Below are 22731 nucleotides of genomic sequence, written 5' to 3'. Positions count from 1 at the left end.
AGCAGAATCAAGAGCCTTGATCCTTCCCAAGACTTTTCAGCCTTGAACACAGTAGGAAGAGGAAAAACCAAACCACTTTAAAAAGGTGACTTGGTATAAATGGTGTCAACCTTGGGTGTCTCACTTGAATAGCAAGCAGGTAAAAGGGGTGCAGATCTAGAATTTTGCATTTGTTTTAGATGCTGCAGTGCCTAAACTAGGTTGCTCAAAACAGTTGATCAAGACAAGGTGCAAAGTCCAACACAAGCATGTTGACCAGTTTTTCTTCTGTTGACCAAGAAATATAAAAAGCTGGTTTAGTCAACCAGGCTTAAGATCATTGAGGAAGGAGCAGTACTTTAAAATTCAGAAATGTAGCTTTGCAATCCAAACCATTATTCTGTTAATAGTAGACCCTAAGAAATTTGAGTGAATTTAAAATAGTAGATAGACTTTTAAAGTCCTGCAAATGTTTTAGAATTTATTTGGAATGTTTAAAATTTAGAATTGTTTTGCAAATACAAAACTTTGATCATGTTTTTGCACCAGTTCCTCTGAGGTGGTGGCTGTTTGTTGATAGCAAGGTGTAACTCAAGAACTATTTTTACTATTTTTAAAGACCAATCGCTACCCTAGCTCTTCTTTGATGCCAGACCATCAAGATGATTCTCCAACTAACTAAAAATATGTCATTCGTTATTAAAAGTTAATATTGCTGTCTGTCCAGGACTCAGGATAGGCAGTGAGGGGGAAAAGGTAGGATCAGTTAGTTTTTTGTATTTGTTGGTGCTGTAGTGTATTGATAACTTTGCAGCTGTTCAGTTCGGATACATTGAATTTGATGTGGGTGGGTTTTGTCCCAATGTTTCTGAGCAAACAGAGATCATTCGAAGTTACAATCTCTAGTAGACAACATAAGCCATGGCTCTGCATGTATCAGTGTGTGATCCTAGTGCTCTGCTACTTTGCTTTTGCTACAATTGTCTTAATCCTTGCATATTGACTTTCACTGAAATTGGAATCTTCATTACAATTAATCAGGTGGAATTTGTTTCTTTAATTTCCTCTTTAGACTGAGCAACATAACTGATTTTTTTTTTAATTAATCAAGAGAAATGTACCTGCTTGCTTGAACTGGCAGGCTACCAGGGACCTCTAGGTATGTTCTCAATTATTAATCAAGCTAATAGGCTTTGAAAAAGCCAACAAAGAGATCCTGGTATCTATTTATACAGTTTTTGAGACTAGATTGCTTGTATTTAAATACATCAGGACAATTCTTTCTTTCTTTCATAGCACATAATATTTTGTCAGAGATGGTGCAGAGGAGCCAGAAGTAACATTATTAAATCAGGGACAGAACAGGTGTATTCTTTTTCCCTCCCAAGGAAAATTATTGTTGAGTGAAGTATCAAATTGGTGTTTGAGAAATGAAGATACAATATAATTCTTGGCAAGCTTAGTCTTTTTCATTTGCTGTGCCAACACTTGGTGCTACCTTGTACCAGAACACTCTGTAGGGAATGCTGTTTTCTGCTCCATGCTTTCCCTTTCCAGTGTTGAGAACACTTGTTCTGAACTCATTGTTCATTGTTATAAAGTGCAAATTGCAAAGCTCAGTGCCACACCTCCAAACATTGCAATGGTGTCACAACATCAGAGTCTCTCATAATAAGAGAACATTTTTTTGTTGAAGAGCTAATGAATCTGAAATGTATAAGCAAATGTGCCAGAATGGAGCTAGTAGCTATAACTTGGCATTCATGTGAGGCAAGAACTTAAGCTGTTGTGATTATTTTGCCCTAAACCATTGCCACCATTCTTGTCACTTTTTTTGCTTACACTGGTTTCAGACAGACTTCTGGACAGCTAGGAGATTCTTACTATAATACTTAAGAGAAAGTTACTGATACGGTTTGTACACTGCTCATTATTAGATTGCTGTGGTGTATTCTACCAGGGACCTGAATGTAGGTCTAATACAGAAGTTGGTTTTGCCTAGTTTAGGCTAAAGAGGGTATTTCCTCTCCATGAGTAGAAAGTAGTGCACTAAATCCATCACACTTCAGTTTGACCAGTATGATACTTTCACTCAGAAGCTGTAATTCTGGTAGCTGGTATCAGTTCAGAGTGATGTTGCTGGCCACCAGATCTGTCAGGGACTTCAAGACACAGCCACATGCAAGTTCACATTTGTATTTGTGAGCCCCCAAAACAGACTTTCTCTGTCGTTTCACTGCAGCTCATAAAGTATGTCATGTGCTTTGCCAGAGATAAGCATTTGTACAGTATTTTGAAAGTGTGCATCCTTCAGAAATTGTTCATGGGATGCCAGTAGGAATGCTTAAAGCTTTCCACGTCTTACTTTGTCTTATGAAATCTGTAGTTATATTTTTACAAAATGCCAATTCAGGCTGTTGTAGGTGAGTGTATGCACTAAATGTGCATTTAAAACCATCCTTTACTTCTGTCATTCTTCTGACTTTAAATTTTTTGTCATAGCTTTTGCAGCTAATTGCAAAATCCCAGTTAACTTCACTGAGTGGTGCAGCACAGAAGAACTACTTTAACATTTTGGACAAAATTGTGCAGAAGGGTAAGACCTAAAGATTTGTAATCTAAGGGTTCAGATTTAATTGGTGTAACTAAGCTATCAACTGATTTTTTTGTTGTTGTTAGTCTTATTACCATTTTTACATTGTAAGACATAGTAATGGCATTCTTAATTATGCCAGGTTTCATGCTTCCCATCCTGTGATTGCAATAAGTTATTTTCTAAAGTCTATTGAAACAGGTTGGTGAAATTATGTGACATTTAGATTCTATTCAAAAACTATTGGTTACTGTTAAATTATACTCTTCACAAAGTACAGAAGCTTTTAGGCTAATAAAATTTTTGGGTTTCAGTTTTCGTGATGTACTGAGACTCAAAAAACATACATTTTGATTATTTTAAGAAAAAGCTATGACATTATATTGATTTTTTTTTTTGTAACCACATTAATGAAGATGTTATACTGTGTGCTTTGAACTGAAGAAATTGGATTTATACCTACCTGTTTAGCATTAAGCTTATTAAATGCATAGCATGAATTTTCGCATCAAATTTGCCTGTGAAATTGTTCATTATTGATCTTGCATCTGAGGAACAGCACCAATGAATGTCATGGTGGGAATTAGGGCAGTTATTTGAACACAAACAATTGAGTTGTAATTAATTCATCTGAAAAAGGAGTGTTGATTAGCTTGAGCTATTACCTTGATTAACTCTGTCAACCAAAACTGTATTTGGTTTGTTTTGTTTTCCAGTTATGGAAGACCAATATAATCCACGATTGATCAAGGATCTTCTGCAGGATCTGAGTTCTACTCTCTGTATACTGATTAGGGGAGTAGGAAAGTCTGTGTTGGTAGGCAACATCAATATTTGGATTTGCCGATTAGAAACTATCCTTCTGTGGCAACAGCAATTAAAAAATCTTCAGATGAACAAGGTACATTATTAAATCATGTTAATTAATATTTGGGGGAGTAGAATTATGTGGAGTAGAATTATGTTGAATATTGCATGAGGATTTGTAAGTGAACCAAGTTTCAAATACATTTTAAACAGTTTTACTTGTTTTGTTTTATGAAGAAGTAATGTGAAATTAACTCACTGGCATCAACTTAATTTTCTAATGTTTTGGTAGCTTTTCTCTGGTGAAAACTGCTACAGTGTCTGTACTGCTGCTTTGTAGTAGAGATTTATAGATAGGTTTTCCCACTCAAGTTTTAAAAAAATGTCTCTGGTTTGTCAGATAGACATAGGGAAAAAGCCCAAATTTTTAGTTCAAAAATAAATTTTCTACAACTGAAGAAATAAAAATCTAAAAGACATTTTGGAGGTATATCAACTCAAGTAGCAATTTTACAGATTTATTCATTAGCACAGTTGCTTTTGTAAAAAAAAAAAGATAATGACTTCAGCATCTGGATTCTCCTCATGTGACTGTGTTCAAAGCATGTGGTATGCACTGTTCCAGGGTTTTATGGTGGAAACTTCTGATGATAGGCAGACAACTTTTTTAATCTGACTGGGTTACTCCTGGAAGAAATCCTGTAAGATATTGCTCACTATAAAGTCACACAAGTGTTTTATCTATTGACTTCCAGGTATGAAATTTTCAAATTGTCCTTTCTGTGCGGGCTGGTTATCTGAATAAACCAGCTACTTTTGGAACAGAAAGGAGAACTGAGAACCCTGCTCTCAGCAGTTTCCATGCACCAGGCAACCACAGCACAGACACTTCTGAGACAGTGCAGTTACTGCTGCACTTGTTCCCTTCCAATGTGACTCTTCCCTTGGAGCTGTTTTACACTGGCTGAAGATTCCATGAGGAATCTTGCATCTGTAGTGCTCACGCAGTCATTCCTCAGAGGAGGAATGCTGCTGCTCCAGCAGTGCTTGGACCAGGTGACTCCATGGAAATTCTGGTCTCTAAGCAAGGTGAATGGCTGGGAAGGAAGCAGCAGAAATGTGAGCCCATGGGTGCAGGGCTGCTGTGCTGCCACCACCTTGTGGCAGGGCAGCTCTGCTCCCTGGGGCTGGCAGCTGCCCCTGCTCCCTCCCTGCCAGCTGGGACACGGCCTCCAGCCTGCTGGGCCTCTGCCCCCTGCCACTGTGGGCTCCAGCTGTAGTCCTGTCACAGCTGTGCTGCTGCCTACCCACTGCAGCTCACAGAGGTGTATAATCCTAATGAAAATGTTCTCAGTGCTCTCATCTGCCACCTCTGCACATCATCTAATTTATAAATAAGGGAGAACTTTCTCTAGGCTTCAGCAAATATCCTGCTCTCTTCTGCCTCTAACTTCCAAAATGCTTTCATTTTGTATCTCTGGTCTTCAGTCCTGTGTTCTATATTCTATTCTGTACTCTAGTTGGCTTAAGACAAGTTGATAGGTGTTTTGTGTGTTAATAAAAATTGAGACACTATAGTGATTCGACAAGTTTGAAATAATCAGTTCATGCCTTTCTTATAGTCAAGGCTTTAGCACACTGTCAATGGAATTGACTACATTATAGTTTTCAAGACTGCATAATATTATTTTGAGAGAACAGAATTGTTTCAAAAATTATTTGAAATTTAAATAATGGATTAATGATATGTTTATTTTAACAGTAGGAAAGCTATGAATTGTAAAGCTTACAGTTTGTTGCTTTTTCTGTGCATTAATGTAAATTTTCAACAGCAGTTAGAGAATAATTGTAGGCAAGCATTAACCATAGATTTTACTCAATGATTTGGAAAAACTAAACAAAGACCTAAGATACCTCTAAAGTAAAGAATCTTATTTGTACTTTATATTGTCATGTTTTTGTAGCTAAAAGTCTTCAACTCTTATTTCCAGCAAGTCAACAATGGACTTACACTTAGCGATCTCCCTCTCCATATGCTGAATAACATCTTGTACAGGTTCTCTGATGGCTGGGACATTATTACTCTGGGTCAAGTGACCCCAACTTTGTACATGCTTAGTGAAGACAGGCAGTTGTGGAAAAAACTCTGCCAGTACCATTTTGCAGAAAAGCAGGTAATAAACTCTGTTATTTATACAAATGTAGCTTTTTTGATATCATATAGTAATAATGGAGCATGAACTTGCCCTTTTTGAGATATAAGTGTATCATTGTGCCATAATCATGAGTAGTCTGTATGTGGGGCTTGATTCCTCCTAAGTGTTCAATTCAGTATGTCTGTGAATTTAGGGTAACTACTGGGTGGTTTCCTTGCATTATTTTTGAAAGTGAATGCATTATTTTTGAAAGTGAATGCAAGGAAACAGCTCAGTAGTTATCTTAAACTCACAGACATACTGAATGCAATATTTAGGAGGAATCAAGCCCCAAATACAGAGAATATTCAGGATTACTGCACGATGATGGCAGGGTGGGCTTTTTAGAAAACTGCCTGGCCAGGGTTGTTGAGGAAACCTCTAAACCCTTCTTCTGAAATAGAGCTTGCTTTACCAACTAAGGTAGGCAGACAGGTTCCTCCAACTTTTAAGCTATGAAAATTCTGGAGAAGCCAACTTGAATCTTTGCTAAGGAGATAAGAACAAATGTTTTGAAATTAATAAAAGAGAGAGAAGCAGTAGTTTCCTGTCACTTCCTCATAAAGAGCATTAATCTAGGAATGACTCCAGAACTGTCTTCATTTTCTGATGGTAATAAATGCTGGGGAAAAATCAAACTAGGTGAAAATAAGCCTAAGAAAGTGGAAGGTACCTAATGAGAGCTGGAGGAAGAACTTCTGAAATCTAGTACCTTCTGTACTGGAGGAAGCCAAAGTGTCCCTTCTTAAATCTGGCAGGTTGAAGTTGCTTGGTGACTACCAGATTAAGTATTATTGTAATGGAGAAGACAGAACTGAAGCTTGATTAACTCATGCACCATTGACCCAAATAAGATTTTTTTTTTTTCTGGTGTGAGATGAAAGGTTTTAGAATTAACTGTGGAAAAAAATAGACAGAAGCAAACTGAAAACCCATCTTCAGAAGCAGCCTAGAAGAATTCAAGGTGAAGTTACAAGGATAACAAATTTAAGCTTGTGTAGCAGTTGAGTGGATTTTGAGGGTAGATGAGGTAAGCTCTATTGAACAGTGACAAAACTGGTTAGAGAGGAACTTCTTATACTAGGGTAATGCAGGGAGAAGGATGCTGAAGGGTTTCAGTGTAATTAGCTGTCCCTGTGCCCCATGAAGTACAGTGTTTCCAGTATGTTCCTGAATGTTCACATTCAATTTCTTACTAAGTTATTATTTAATGATATTCCCTTATCAAATTCAGCTTCTCCTTAAAATTGTACTGCTTAATAAGCTACAGAATCACATGAGGTTGGTGTTTTCTGTCCCTTGCAGTGTATTTGTTGAGCCATTGAAACAACCATTAAAACATAATTGATATCTGAAGAGCATTTTTGGAAGAAAAATGAGAGCCATTGTGAAACAAAATAAAGTGTAGCTGAAATCAGAAAGACATTTCTATTCTCTCCCCATTCAGGAATTGTTTTCTGAATGAGGAAAGCCTTCAATGTATTAGCATTAATCCACACTGAGTGGAACAGAAGTCTTTTATAATACATACTTAATAAACCTTGTCTGTCTCTCAAGCTGGGGAGGAATAGCTGTAGTGCAGCAGCTAATCTTTACGTGCAGATTAAGTCCTCAAGAAGTACATCAATCACTAATTGTTGCTATTCTTTTAGAAAGATCACAACCAAATGTGAAAAATAAACATGTATATGCTTTTAGAATTAAAGAAAGAGCTTTATTTAAATTCATAATGGTTTTTTAACAGAAAACCACCCTCTGAAATGCACAATCATGTTTTTAAATCTCATTTCTGAGTGGTTTGGGTTTTTTAAAAGAATAAAATTAATTGCTTACAGCTCTAAATACTGTTTTGTTAAATGCTTCTTGACTATAATTAGAATAATTTTGAGACAGTAGAATTAGATCAGCTGTGTATGGCCTAGTTTTTCTTGGCAAATATGCACACTCCTATTTTTAGTCTTTGCCTTCCATCTTTTTTGTGGCCAGATCTCTGTCACTGCTTTGCAGAGATATATGATGTCATAATATTGACTTCAAAGAATTCTAGTTACAAAACTTCAGTTACCCACCTTCCCCCCACCTTCCCGTGTCCTTTGCCTGAATTGACTACAACAATTTTAAAGGAAGATATTAATTTTATGTCTAGTTTTGTAGGCATTTGATTCCATCAGAGAAAGGTCACATTGACTGGAAGCTGATGTACTTTGCACTTCAGAAATATTACCCAATAAAGGAACAGTACGGGGACACCTTGCATTTCTGTCGACACTGTAGTATTCTGTTTTGGAAGGTAAGAGCTTTGGAACAGGTCATCAGAAATAAGTTCAAACAGCTACTGGTAATCATCTGCAAGGAAAAATGTTATGGTCATCTTATCAGTGTGAAAGGTGATTGGATAATATCTAACTTCAAAATAATATATATAACTTCCATATAAAATCTCTGTTAAATTCTAAAGTTGTTCTTAAGCTTGCCTTCTTATTTCTTGGTATCTGATAACCTCAATACTTAGAATTGCAATGAAAAGTGCCATGTGGAAAGAATTACTCTATTTTTATTAATTTGATCTTAAAGAAAATTGTGAGGGACTAGTCTGAAGTTAGTGTTTTTAATGATGCCATGGTAATCAATTTATGTCTAATGAGAAGTAATTACTACGTGTTTTCCTACACATTGGTGTAGAGCTCAGTATTTTTGTATTTTTGCTTCTGTCCCATATGAAGCTTGGAGGAATGTTTAAAACTTCATCCAGAGTGTGTTTTACCCTGGCTTTGAGGTTTGCCATGAAGCATATGTTGTCTTACAGGATGGTTCTAATTTCAGTAGGGCATTCTCTTCTATAATGTGTGTTATTCCCTAATCCTGCTTTTACTCGGTGTTGCACTGTAACAGAGCCTTCTAGTTAGTGAGGCTTCCTTAATTTTACAGCTGAAAGATCAGATATGGGTAGTGTCAAGTGAACAGCAAAGAGCAAGAAATGTTTGAGAAATCTTGGAAAATACTCATATTACTCATATTCTAATCAACATAAGTTAGTTGCTCTTGTCATCTTTCTGTGATTTTTATGAGAAGTTGTATGTTAGTGTGAGGCTTTTTAATTTTCCTTCAAAAAACCTAGGCTGTTTAACAGGATAAGCTAAATCCTGCTAGAAATAGCGTGTTCCTTAATGATGTGATCTTGAAGTTGAGTATTTTTGATATCATGGGAGTCCTTCCAGGTAGTAATGCTTTGCAAAATTAATAACAGGAAAGCAGGTAGCCCAAATTGGCTTCTACTGTGAAAAGCCTGGGCATCTTCTGAAGGATCTGTGTCAAGAATGACTAAGAGCTTTCATTGCAGTGGAATAAGTCTTTAGCATGTAGTTCATATGTAGGATAAATCCTCTCTCTGAAAGGGGAAATTTCAAAGGTAAGTACACAGGTGCATTTAGGTGGGTATTTGTGGTAGCAGATTTCTCTGGATTGCCTGCCATCACTGTGTAGAGTTAATGCTTTCCACACTAAATTTCTCTCATTTTGATCTTAGTATAATAGAAAAGTACATGTCCCTAATATTAGGAATTACTTTGAATGTGTTTGGAATGAAGTGTTTAACTTTGGAGATGGTGGGACAGTAGGAGGCAGTGAACCTGTGCAGGTTGCAGTAGTATTCCAGTAGTAGGTTATAGCAGTCAAGGTGACAGGACACATGTTCCAATGTACTGCTGGAATAATGGCGTTCATTTTGGACTTCTAAATCCTTTGAGATACAGCACAGGAAGATCTAAAGGTGCTGTGGACTGATGAGCAGTACCTCCTAGATCACCATTCCAGTGCTGCCTCATCCTGGCAATTCGGGCTGCTCTTGTAGTGGCAGTGCAGTTATAGATTGGCTGTGTCCTTCTGCACAAAAATATTGGAGCAGGTGTTTGGGATCAGCTGTTTCAACAAGAGCACAGTCAGCAGGTTGAGGAAAGCCATTATCCCTTTTCATGCAGCACTCATTAGACCATCTGGGATGCTGCAGCCATGAGGCCCCCAGCAGAAGGGAGATACTGATAAGCTGGGTGAAGTTCAGGTGAGGGTCATACAATCAGGGAGCTGGAGGACTGGCCATGTGAGGAGTGGTGGAGAAGACTGCTTCAGGGGGACATAAGAGCCTGCCCTGAGGACAGCCAAGCAAGGGAACAGTTTGACCACAGAGCTGATGCAGTTTCCATCCTTGGATGTGTTCAGGAACTGACTGGATGAAGCTCAGAGCAGCCTGGTCTGGTCTCCCAGCTTAGCCTGCTTTGAGCAGGAGGCTGGGCTGGAGACCTCCTGAGTGCCTCCCAGCCTGATCATTCTGTGAGCCTACATTGCAGTATTCCTTCTCTAGTCTTGGCATCTCAGCCTTGTCTCTGTCTTAAAATAAATGATGATCAGGCTGAAGTGGATTGTTAAATGAATTGATTTATGCATAATTGGCACAAGTGAATTGTTCATCTGAAATACTGTCCCTCTTTTTACAGGGCAGTGTGGGGGGGGGGGGGGTCAAGTAGTGCTGGTCACTCAGTTATATGGGAAAAAAGTAGTGCTGCCTTTTTTTTTTTCAGACACTTGTGTCTGTATCCTTCCCCAAGCTTGCTAAAGAGAGGTGAGAAATAAAGCAGGGATGAGGGGCAAAGGGGCAGGAGCTACTTTATTAATTCTAGGTAAATCCTGTTCTAGGTGAAAATACTCCTTAATCAGAACTTTTGTCAGGCTTTAAAAGTTTATTCAAGCTTCAGTATCATCCTTGATTAGAAAGATTGTTAAACTAAATATGAGTATATGAGTGCTTGATATACAATTATATCTCTAATGTATGGCCAGAAAAATCCAAAATAAACAAAGCAAAAAACAACAAAAACACTACCACCAAATCCAAAATTTAAAAGAGAAATCACAATTACTGCAGAGGAAGAGTAACAAGTGTTTGAATCTTGAAACAAATGGAAGCCCTGTATTCTTGAGATAGCTGATAATATGTAAAAATTTTGTTTCCTCATTTAATGGTATAATTGAGAAGTCAGGCAACTTTTGTTTCCAAGGTTATTCAGAAGAACTTCAGGCAGAGCTGAACTTTTCTTCATAAGGGATCTATTTTTGTTTTTCTTCCTTCATTAAAGAACAAAGTGAAACGTTGGAATAGTTGCAGAGAAAAAAGTGCTAAAGCAATCAGGGCATGAAGTCTAGGAATGATTAATTTCTCTTAACTCAGTTGTGCTAACAAGGAACGTGACTGCTCTCCATAAATTCTTTTTGGGGACAGAAGTGGTGCATAAGCATGAGACTACTTAGGGGAATTATTTACACTAAGGGCCATCCTTGATGCAAGTAAATTGTAGTTTTGAGTAAGTGTGCTGGGAGGTAGGAGTTTCTATTTGAGACAAGGGTCTCAAACAGCCCAAAAACACAGGCCTAGCTAGTGATGAGAAGAATTTTCAGCAATATATGAAATTGATAATATAATGTAATTGCTGACAATGTGCAAGGGCTACTCCCAGGAAATTCTTGGAGCCCTCTGTTTGGTGTTCTTTTCAAAGAAGGCCTTGCAAAAGAAGGGACTGATGGCTGCTGAATTGAACTACCTATTGAACTGATGAAGTAGGGAAATGACTTTTTCACTTTTTCAGTATACATATAATGATCATAGTGGGTTTTTTACAAGTCTTGAGGAGTTTTTCAGGAAGAGGCATGTGTATTTACTTGTCTAAAATCTGTAACCCAAGACAATGTATATATAGCACGTAGAAGTCTCCCAAGTTCTTTGTTGGAAGTGCAGTGACTTTTGTACTCTGTGTTAGGAGGGAGTCATAGGAAAATTTTCATATTGAACATCTGTTTTCAAAATTACTTCTTGCCAAAGGATTTGTCCGTGATGAAACTGAAAAAGCCCATATAATTTCAATAGTGCAAAAGTAATGACTAATTATTGTGTGATACCTCTGAGTGCTTTCATTTATACTATTTCCTCTATTCCACTAGGCACCATTGCAATTGTGGCAGGTTCTTTTATTTTCCTGAGCTTACTTTTTTGAAGTAATACTTTTCAATTATCTCAGATGTGGCCATAGAAGCTGAAATATTTTTTTCTTCTTTCAGTTTCCAGGGCTTTATGAAAACACTTTGCATAACACTTAGTTTTTGTCTTCTTGCAGCTTGTGCTGATTTTGGTTCCCACAAATCTGCTTGTGATTTGCCACAAGAATAAAAGACTTTTTTTAAATGGCTTATCAACCTTTGCTTAAATAAACCTTAACTCTGCTTCTTTTACTTTATGGCTCTCCTTCCTGCTTCCTTCTTCATGATTTCAAAGGACTACCACCTTGCTTTGTTACTCCAGGTATTTCTTGTCTCATCTGTTTTCATTGCTGACTGTTCCATAATGTCAAAGTGAATAATGTGTTCCTTTCTAATTGTCTCTTGCTCTTTGTTTTGATTTTTCTTTCTGCACATCAGTTCAGCAAAAGGAATAGTTTGTTTCTTGTTCCCTTTTAGATAAAGGTAGTGATGACTTCTCATCTCAGCTTTTCATCATTTTGTCTTTTATTATTGCCATATTCCCTCCTAATGCCTTTTAAACTAGAGGCATAATTCAATTTCTAATGAGCATAGGTGTCAGTGGGATCAGACAGATTTTGCTAAGAAATAGGTTTCTCTGCATTCAGTGTTATTATAAACTGTTTCCTGCATTCCCTGATGTATTTAATTCAGTACTTAAATCTGAAGAGTAACATGCACCTCAGATAACTTTCATACCAAGGTATTAAAATTGATTTTATTGCACTTGGAATCCTGTAGTCATATTTACTTTTATGGAGAATTTCTCTGAAAAGAAATTCCCCAAAACAAGCTGCATGTGACTGAGATAGTCAAGGGAAGCAATTATATTGTTGCTTTCTGAAAGAATAAATGGTGAAAATACTTTTACAGAGCTTCTTAATGTCTAGCTATGGTAGATTTTGAGGAAAACAACTACATTTGCCAGTAAACACTCCTCCTGGGGAATTCTCTTCTTACTTTGAAAGAAGTCTGCTTTAGCTTTGAAACTTTGAAATCAAATGATTTTAACACTTTGAGTGTTTTTATTATTTAGTTTATTATTCCCATGAAAATGTATTTCTCTTGAAACGATGAGTATTCATAATTACAAGAAAGTTGTGATTCTTTTTTTCAGTCCTCATCACTTTTTTCACTGTAAAACCTATTTAGTTTTCAATAACTAAAACCACCAGTAACTGTTCTCTGAGATTTTTGTTGCACCTGTATTTCCCAACTGGGTAGAACTTTCAAAAATGCTTTTATAATGATGTGCAGAGAAAGCAGCATGTTACAAACTCAGTTTAAAATATTCAGGAGTACAGATAAGAAAGAGGATAATCCCTACCTTGTTTCCCAGAATTATAATTCTGATGGTGTTTTTTTCTGGAAACTAGGAAAGTAATGACATGACATTGACATGGCAATGGGTAGAGAAGATAATAGTCCATTATCAGCTACCTTTAAGAGTGTTTTCTGGAATGGTGCAGCTCTTCCTTGCAGATGTCATCTCAAGATGAAAGTGTTAAGTTTAATACTTCTGATTTTGGTCTTGGTCATCTGTTCCTTCTCATCTGCAGATTCCCCCAGTAGGCAGTTCTACCTGGGTCTCTTTTTTAGGTGTTTGTTTGTCTTTCCCTCTGTGTCATGAATCTAACAACTGTTTCTCAGGTGATGTTAAAGCAATTATTTAAAAGGGTGGGAGGATGAGGAGGTGATAGCACCTGGTGTGTCCTTGTAGTCCTCCATAGACTTACTGGAAAAACACAGATAATAAATCTATTGAGTAACAATTTTCACTGGCAAAGCTGAGCAGTATTTAGAATGTATTTCACCTGGTGCACTTTGGTGCTGCAAAGACTTTGGGTGGGAATGTGGCAGTGAGAAAAATAATGACTTAGAGATTCTTTCCTTCTATTAACAGAATGGCATGTAATTTCTTTTCCTATGGAAACAAAAGCAATGAGGACCATGGTAGTCTGTGATCTGTTTGTCATGTATTTATCTAGTTTTCTTGCCTCACATGGTGCATTCACCAGCATTGGAGGAAAAGAGACAGAAACTCCTTAAAGCCTGATGAGGACACTTCTGAGCCTTACAACAACACTGACAAGTTTTTTTAACTTCTCCATTGAACTGTCTGGGAACTTCTTCTCATTACACCTCTGCATTTCCCTCATTTAGGGGTTTTAATAAGATGCAAACTACAACTTTTTTTCCAAAGAAGAATTTGAATCTTAAAAAATCAGACATGTCTGCTGAGGTCAAATTTCTGTAAGAGGAAAGAAAGCCCTGCAGGCTTAGTGAATTTGTAATGGCAAAGCCTTTCCACCCTGTCTTACTTCTCTATTCCTACCTTGCCTAGGTGCCAACTTCAGTTTTAAGGCAGTGCTTTCATTTCACTTGGGGAAAACATGGGCATGAAAGATGAAAGGAGGCTTAGGAGGGAAATGTAGCAAGGTAGGAAAGTTTTTAAGACTGAGAATTCAAACATACTGGTCAGGTTTTTTGAGGAAATATCTGCTGCCCATAATTTTCAAAGCAAGGGACTCATTTTCCCCCAGAGCAATAGATGACTTCAGGTTTTGATTAAATAGATAATTTAGGCTCAGTAAAGCTGGTGCCTTTTGCCTTTTTGTTATGCTTACCTAAAAATAATGAATAAGGAAGATAATAGTTTTTCAAGGGCTCCAGCTCAGGTTCTGGTACAAGGAGAGAATTGTTTTGTGTTTGTGCTTTTTTTATTGTTTTGTTGGGGTTTTTTTTTTCCTAAATTGGGGGTGGAGACTGAATATGCAAAAAGAATTTGCTTATTTTTCTCGTTCATTTTTCAGGATACAGGACACCCCTGCACAGCCAGTGATCCAAACACCTGTCTCATGCCAGTATCTCCTCAGCATTTTATTGATCTCTTCAAATTTTGAGATGTTCAGTAGCTGTTCTCCTGTGTTTGTGGCCATTTTTGTGAAGAGTCAGGCAGGATATGTTATGCTTTTTGTGCAATATATTTAAGTGTCATGTTTTATTGTAGTTTAAATAAATATATGGGGGAGATTATCAGAGAGGTTCATTAGGCATATTGCTTTTGTGCAGAATAGCAAGGAGGAAAGGAGAAACATTAAGAAAATTTCGTTGTCAGGAAATCTCCAGTGGACTTTTTTTCAAGTCCAAGAAAGACCACTTTAATCTCAACTTTAAATCTATGCTTTTGACGCCTTAATAGTTGGTTAAAATTATGTAGGGGAGTTTTGAAAATTTCATGGAAGAATTAAACTACTCTTGCAGGGACCAAAGGAGGGGGGTTTTTGTTAATCCTTCTTTCTATAAGCCATGGTTTTCAAAACACCTCCATATAATTTGCACTATTATAAAGAAAAGGCCAATATACTCTTAGGCTCTTACTACATCATTACAAAGGTGGCATTCATTTTTAGGAGTTAGTGAGTAAAATAAAACTGTGGTTATATCTGCTGTTGAACCTATATGAATGAAGGAAATCAACCAATTTTTGTACATACATTATGCAAAAATATTTATTTTTCTTAAGGACTTTATTAAACATTTAACCTGTCTTAGCACATCTCGCAGAACTCCTGAGACCAATCTGGGGCTACTGGAAATCTTTCTGATGGTAGCTGCAGCCTTCATTTATACTGTTTGGAATGTCTACAAGTGCAACTGTATTAATTTCATCTTCTAAGAAGAAGACATTATTGAAATTTAATGAGGATGGAGTTGCTTGTTCCTAGACTGGTACAGTGGCAGAACACTATGCTCCCTGCTGAGGTCCTAACCTGACAAGCTATGGGAAATACTGAAAGTCAGTCTGAGCTGGAGCACCTTCTGCCAAGTTAATCAGATGACAAATTCTCCAGGAAGCTATTTTTTTTTCTATCCTGTAGAAGAAAATTAATTGCTTGGCTTAAGCAGGTAAAGGAAAAATTGTGAAAGTTTTGGATTTGTCAATGAAATTTAACAATATGTAACGTACAGAAAAAATAAATCATGTACCACATTCTGCACTTGCTTGTTCTGATCCAGTTTTGTACAGAGTAATAAATCATGTTTTTATCTGTTATTCCTAGAAGCCTCTGGTGCATAGAGATGAATCCATTTGAATTGTGTAAGATCTTTCTGTAACCTGTTGTCTGTAGTAATTGGTAATGGAATGAGAAGCATACAAGCAGTCCTAGTTAGTTTGTTGTATTAACCCTTTTTGTAATAGCAGAGCTGGGCTGTTAATAGGCTGCACAAGAAGAGGAGAATATTTGTCCTCAAATAGTTTTATGTTAATTTAATCTTCGTGATTGAATTGAATTGCTGATTTTTTGTGGATCTTTCAATACAGGGTTTTGTGGATTTTTTTTTTTTTTCTTTCCATGCAGGTGTTGGCTGTGGCAAAAGTAATGGCCAGGTGTGGATCCAAGGACCTCCATTCTTATTCCTGTTCATTCATTCATTCAGAGCATTGGTGCAAGCCTTGCTTTCCCAGCCAAGCACTGCTGCAGCCACTGCATTTGTTAAGGACCCAGTAGCCTTTCTTTAACAACAATTTGTACCTCATTTATTTAATTCCTGTAAGAGCTCAGATGCTTTCCTGTCTCTGTGACCTCAGTAACCCTGACAGTGGCTGGTGCTGGCTGACATCACTAATCACTCCTTTATCAGGGTTAGTTTTGTTACCCTGTATAAAACTTCCTGTGAATATATGGATGCTTTCTCTGAGGGCTTGAAGGAAATGTTTTAAAGTCAGCATGTGGTTTGATGCTGCTTTGAGCTCTTTCCCCTTGTGCTGAGGGACTGTGCAGAGCCACCTCTCCTGCAGACAGAGGGCAAAGCTCTTACACTGTCACCTGAGAGATGCCCAGCACTCAAAAGACAAATCAGGTGACAGCTGGGCAAAGGTATTAAGAGAGTTGAGAGAAAACCTCTCTCCTAGCCACTGAAATGAGGACAGAGAGAAATTACTTAAAGGTCTTATAAGCCATTTAAAGACAGGTTTGGAAAAACCCAGTATCTGTAAGAATCTTCATGTTCAACTTGGTGCCCACCAGGATTCCAAGGCCCCAAAGGCAGTAAAGTGGCTTTTTAAACATTTCTTCAGCACCAATGTGCTGAGAAGCATTTCAGTTCATGACTATTTAAGAAATCTTAAACAGTGAGTGTGGAATCACATTGTCATGAGCAGTGATACAGGCTTTTAACATTGGCCAAACTGTTTTCAGAACAGTTCCACAGATTTGTTAAATAGTGAATACATTGCTTAGACTTAGGAAAATAAGAGCTTGATTAAGAGTGACTATGTGATGGCAGGTCACTGCATGCATAGGAAGGTAACTTTCAGTTGTGTTACTTAGGCAAAAAAGCCAGGGCAGTGATTTTGTAATAGGGTTGGTGGTGGTTGAGTTTTTGTGTCGGTCTGTTGAGTTTTTTAATTTAAATCACATAAAGAATGGGGAAAGGATTTCACCTTTAGGATAGCAATCTTTAATACCTCACCTGAAGCACAGAACATATTTTGACAGCCTGAATTTATCTTCCTTTACTCCAGCACTCTCTTGTGTAACCTAAAGCACTGTAACCATGAGAAGGGTTATGCCTTAACATGAAACCTCTGCTCTGAGGCCTCCTGTGTGCTGCTGTCCAAGGAGGAAGGGCAGGCCTTCTCCCCTTCAGCAGAAAGGGTGCCTTGAAATGTGTTCTAAATCTCTAAAGCAGAGGTTTCTTTTTCTTTGGGGACAGCTTTTGTCCCCAAACCTGGATCTCTTTATAGACAGATTTGGCAGTGGTGGGAAATAGTGTTTCAAATGTGGCCCCTCCATGATCACTTCCCAATCCTGGGTGATTTGGCTTTAATGAATTCTAGTCCTGAGAACAGCAGTTCAAAGGCAATCAGGATATTCACTGCCATAGTCCACAAGGAGCTTGAAATTACAACTTTGAAAAACAAGGTCTCCCTTCCCACTCCCCAGTCACTGCCTCCCAAACCTGTCTCTGAGAGACTCCTTGCCTTTTTTATTACATTCTCTCTCCCAACAGTTTTGTTCACCTATTTCTGGGAAGAGACATTCTGCCATGGACCTTCTCTAAGAGCACTGTGTGAGCCTTTTTCCTTGGAGTCTGACAGGACTGAGGCTCTTCCCTGGAGAAAACAGAGCACTGGGACCTTGCTCTTTCTTTCCCCCTGCTTCCCATCCCTAAAGGGTTACAATAAGTTGCTTTAGGAGAAGGAAGAAGCTGAACTTCAGGAAAACACCAAGCTCAAACCTCAGAGTTCTCTGCAAGGACTAGCATTAAAACACTAGTGGCCTTTTGCAGTCTAGAAGGCAGAAGCAGTGAGGGCTAGCAGGGAGGAGGGGGTAGGATGGGGAACAGTAGCACAATGTTTTGGATTTCTTGGTGCACAAATTAGCTTCCTTACAGCTCCATCACTGGCAAAGAACTAAAAGGAAGGCCAGACACTTAACATCCAACTAAAGTTGCTTGAATTGGCAGATAAGTACCTGCATTAAATAAATCAATATCAAATGTTTGGAGACAGTTGTTTAATAAATTAGAGTTCAGAATATGGAAACATTAGCTAATTATGCTCTTTGCTTGCAGTGTTTTTGTACTTTCATCTGCAAGGTTCAGGTCCAAACCCGCAAAGACACTGGAACACAATTCCCAGCAAAAATTCCTACAAAGTTCAGTAGGATGAGGGTTACCTTTAATGCTTAAAATGTCTCTGTTGAAGGACATGACAGATAAGTGGATCAGGACATGAGAAGTGAGAGTAAGGTTGGGTTTCTTTCTTTTAATTCCCATGGGCCATCCTCTGTGCCACACACAGACCTGTCCCTCTACCTGTCAGGCATGCTGGTAATGCTTATTTCCTGCAGGTTTATGTGTACATTCTTCTACAAATATGAATAAAACATCTTCAGTTTTATATCTCTTGCACTTTATAGTCATTGTGCCTTCAGCTGAAAGTTTTTCTAACAATGTTCAGGGTCTACATGAACAGCAACCACTTAATTCTAAAATTTACTTGATTTTTATATGGTCTTTCCACTTGAATGCTATTTTCCTGTAGTATTTATAGCAGAACAATAATGGAAGAATAATTTGTTTGCTGGGGTCAGTTATCATTCCCACATAATACTCAGCTATAGAACAAAGTTCTGAATGCTAAGAGCACCTCTTCCCCATGTTTTGGTCCCCATTATTCTATCAGGAACAGCCATTATTTTTAGCCCTATTCCTACAGGAAACTTTTAAAGCTGCAGACCTGCACTCCCCTTCTGAACTCACTGGTTTCCCTTTAGAACTTGGTGAATTTATAAAAGCAATACTTCGGCACCATTTTCACTAGAACCAGAAATGCTTGACCATGATGCAGCAGCTCCTGCAGTTGTGTGTCCCAGCTGCACCTCTGCTGTTGTTCCTTACCCAGCTCCCCAGTGCAGAGCCTGCTCCTGTGCCCTCTGTGCCCTTCCCCTGAGCCTGACCATGTTTCAGCAGCCACTGGGCAGGAGTGAGAGCCCCCCTAACCAGGATGGGTGCTGCTCCATGGCCTAGTTCTGCCCCTCCCTGCAGCAGGGTAATCCTACCACCCCTTCAGCTCTTGCTGCAAGCTGCCCATGGGCCTCTGCTGATCCTGTTTCTTCTGCTTCCTGCACTCACCTTCTACATTTTTCCTCAACTAAGTCTAATTTGTAGGCATAGTGGTATGGAATAGATCTGGAGAAGTGTTTGCTGCAAGTTGAAGGCACAATGCTACAAACAAACAGAACTTGCCCTTTGTACCTGTCCACAGGGGATGGTTTTTTCAGTTGCTCATCAAAAGCCAGAAGTCCTGGTCTTGAACTGGAACACCAGGTAAAAAAGACCTGTGTTAGTTCTGATTCTCTAAGACCAAAACCCTGGCCTAAGAATAAATATTGGTACTAAAGCTGTAGGAACATTCCCAGATGTTCTGCACTTGTTACTTCTCTTTCCAGTGTGCCTCATTGCTCGATGCCAGAGCATCAGCTCCTTCCCTGGTGCTGCAGCCCCTCCCCTGTGCCCAGTGCATCCAGTCCTCAGTGCACAGCCCAGAACCCCAGACCTGCGCCGTGGCCTCAGCTGCTGCTCACCCTGGTTTGCTCAGGTCACAGCTGCTCTCAGGCACGGAGCTCTGAGGCAGCCGTGCTGTGCAGATGGGTTACTGCACTTCAGGGTTAGTTTAGAAAATCAAAAAAAAAAAGAGCATATATCTTTTTCATTAAGTGTCTAAAATAACCCTATGCACAGATTTACTCTATCTGTAGTATGACTTCTGGGAATCTTGTGCTTCATCCCATCAAACAATGGTTTACTTCCTAATGGGAAGTGATGCTTGTTTTCCTTTTTTTGTCCTATCAAATGTTGGTTGCCAAGTTTCTGTCCAAATGTTCAGAAGATAAACTGTTTAAGGCACTACCTAAACTGAAGGCATTTCAGCCTAAAAGGGGTGTGTTGGTCATGAGAGAAACACCAAAAAGTTGCTCTTCATGCAATCAGGATGTCTTTGCATCTGTGACACCCCTCCTAAAAAGCTAACAGAGAAGTACAAAAAATAAAACCAATCACAATAAAAATTAATATTCATCATCTTGCATATTAGAAAACTTTAGCAGAAAAAAAATAATATGCCAAGTGCAGTACTTGGTGTCAGGATACATTTGCCTCCCATCCTTTCTCTAGAACAAACACTTTCTCCAGCATTTCCTCCACCCCTCAAATACCAGAGGAATTTGGCAGTGTAACCTTGCAGGGAATCCAAGACTCCTGGACAAACAAGATGGTCAAGACCACAGCATTTGGGGGTTGCAAGGAAAAAGGTGCAAGATAAAAATGGCTAAAAGACATTGAAAATTTACAGGAATATTTCTATATAAAATCTGATATATTTTACTGTACAATCTCAAATAATGAATCCAGCCAATTGTCTGAAAAATTACTTAAACTCAACTGTTCAGTCTCCTCAGTACAAGCGGCTGGAGCAACTAGAAAGCAAAATATCACATGATTACTTTCAGAAGTGGACAAACCAATCTCAGAAAACACAGCTGTGCACTTTTCTATGCAAAGAATAATCCTTTTTCTTTTCCAATAGCAAACTCACAGTTCAAAATGTGTCATAAAGCTTCTAGTAGTGCTATTTTGGTCTCAAGAGCATAAAAACTTTAATGCCAGCCAAGCTTTTACCAGATTGTTATGGCCTTGAAAAGAATATTCTCACTTTCTTGCATCTTTTAGTAATTGCTGGACACAGAATAGGAAAAATTTCTTCCCAAGTGCAGAGTAGGTATTTCTTTTTTCATTACCAGTGATAACAGTCAGTAGATACCATGTGGAAAACCATTATGTCCCTACACCTTGTTTACTATTATATATTTAATATAAATTCCTATTATTTATATTCCTATTTTTATTGTTTTCATACTCTTTATTTCTTTGTAACTACAGAAGCAGCATTACTTTCTATGCTATGATGTGTAGCATTACAGCCTCCTCAGAACAGGAAGGCTCCACAATGATGCTGATGGCATTTAAATGTAATTCTCTCCCTTTGATTTCTAAACTGGCTTTTTTTTTGCCTGCATGTTTGATTGCCTGTCTTATATGGTACAAACCAGTCATGCCACAAGAAATTTTTGAGACTGACAGTACCTAATGATACACACCTTTGCCAACTGTTGCTGGTGATAAGCCTTCTAGGAAATTACTTTTCCTCTTCACAGTACTGATTTTATTTCCCAGATACCTCAGAAACAAAGTAGCAGGCACTCAGAGGAAAGGATCAAACAAACCCCTGCAAAATTAGCACAAACAGTTGTGCTACATTGGATGTGCATGAAACAGCTATATAACATGCACATTCATGCTTTCAGATTGCACACAACCTACAGTTTCATCATGCAATAACAAGCATTTTGATAAGTTTCAGAAATTGAGACAGATGCCAGGCTATAGGAACATCTATGCTCAAAATTTGACAGGGTTCTTGTCTGCTCAGCTCTGGAAATGCAGGTCCTTCCACTTCCTTCCAGCTGCCTAGCTGTGCACCTGCCCCACCTGTGTCTAGTCAGGGGTGTGTCAATGCAGTCTTTTTGCTCCCCACTAAGAGTAAAATTTGTGTGAACGAGATTTTCTGGTTTAGTTACTTCACACATTATGGCAAGAAACATTTTGCCTAAATGTTCCCTGCTCAGTCTGTGTGGACAACCACAGTGCCAGCAGACTGGAGTAGGAGAATGGGACACTGACAATAAACTTCCCTCTGCAGCTGCTGCACTGGAAGCAGAGGCTGCTCCTCACGTGTCACAGGCCAGGCCGTGCCGGTGTCACCTTGTTGGGGGCCAGTGTGGGCAAGAGCATTTCAGGCCCTCCACTCTGCATGTAGCTGGGAAATCTTCAGGGAAAGAATGCTGCTCTGCCCAAGCTTTCACAACGGCCAATAAGTTAAAAAAAACCCAAAACCAAAAACCAACAAAACCCACAGTATTTTAAACCAAAAAAAATACCAAAATATTTTTAGTTTGTTGAAACCAATGAATTCTTGCCACTGTAAAAGCAGTGTGTGATGCTTTAAATCTAGGATGCTGCAAGTTATGATATTCACAGAGTTTGGGCAAACATTGCTATCACCTCCTTGGCCATACTCTACAATGGTGGAAGTAACATCACAGAATCACAAAATCAGCGGAGTTGGAAGGGACCCACAAGGATCTGAGTCCAATTCCTGGCCCTGCACAGAATCATCCCCAAGAGTCACACCAGTGTCCAAGGGCAGTGTCTAAACCCATCTTGAGCTCTGTCAGGCTTGGTGCTGTCACCACTTCCCTGGGGAGCTGTTCCAGTGCCCAAACACCCTCTGGGTGAGGAACATTTACCTGATATCCAACCTAAACCTGCCCTGACACAGCTTCAGGCCATTCCCTTGCGTCCTGTCATTGTCACCACAGAGCAGAGCTCAGGGTCTGTCCCTCCTCTTCCCCTCACAAGCAGCTGTAACTGCAGTGAGGTTTCCCTCAGTCTCCTCCAGGCTGAACAGACCAAGTGCCCTCAGCCCCTCCTCACACAGCTCCCCCTCAAGGCCCTTCCCCATCT

At 38.8% G+C, this 22731-nt stretch overlaps 1 protein-coding gene across 4 annotated transcripts in view; it reads left to right on the top strand.

Moving 5' to 3' along the window:
* Positions 1 to 15638, top strand: part of FBXO25 (F-box protein 25) — a 30782-nt gene extending 15144 nt beyond the window's left edge. For 2 of the 4 annotated variants that reach the window (XM_063150763.1, XM_063150761.1), the window contains exons 6-11: positions 2482 to 2575; positions 3289 to 3473; positions 5371 to 5553; positions 7721 to 7864; positions 11894 to 11920; positions 14451 to 15638. In XM_063150763.1, the coding sequence (XP_063006833.1) occupies positions 2482 to 2575; positions 3289 to 3473; positions 5371 to 5553; positions 7721 to 7864; positions 11894 to 11920; positions 14451 to 14540 (723 nt within the window). In that variant the 3' untranslated portion in view covers positions 14541 to 15638. The remainder of the gene's footprint in view (positions 1 to 2481; positions 2576 to 3288; positions 3474 to 5370; positions 5554 to 7720; positions 7865 to 11893; positions 11921 to 14450) is intronic. The other 2 variants (XM_063150762.1, XM_063150764.1) reach the window with 1 other exon arrangement.
* Positions 15639 to 22731: the final 7093 nt, after the last annotated feature.

The sequence above is a fragment of the Melospiza melodia genome, chromosome 3 (genome assembly GCF_035770615.1).
Source record: "Melospiza melodia melodia isolate bMelMel2 chromosome 3, bMelMel2.pri, whole genome shotgun sequence".
Classification (NCBI taxonomy): domain Eukaryota; kingdom Metazoa; phylum Chordata; class Aves; order Passeriformes; family Passerellidae; genus Melospiza; species Melospiza melodia.
This window is presented reverse-complemented; position numbering and strand designations above follow the sequence as displayed.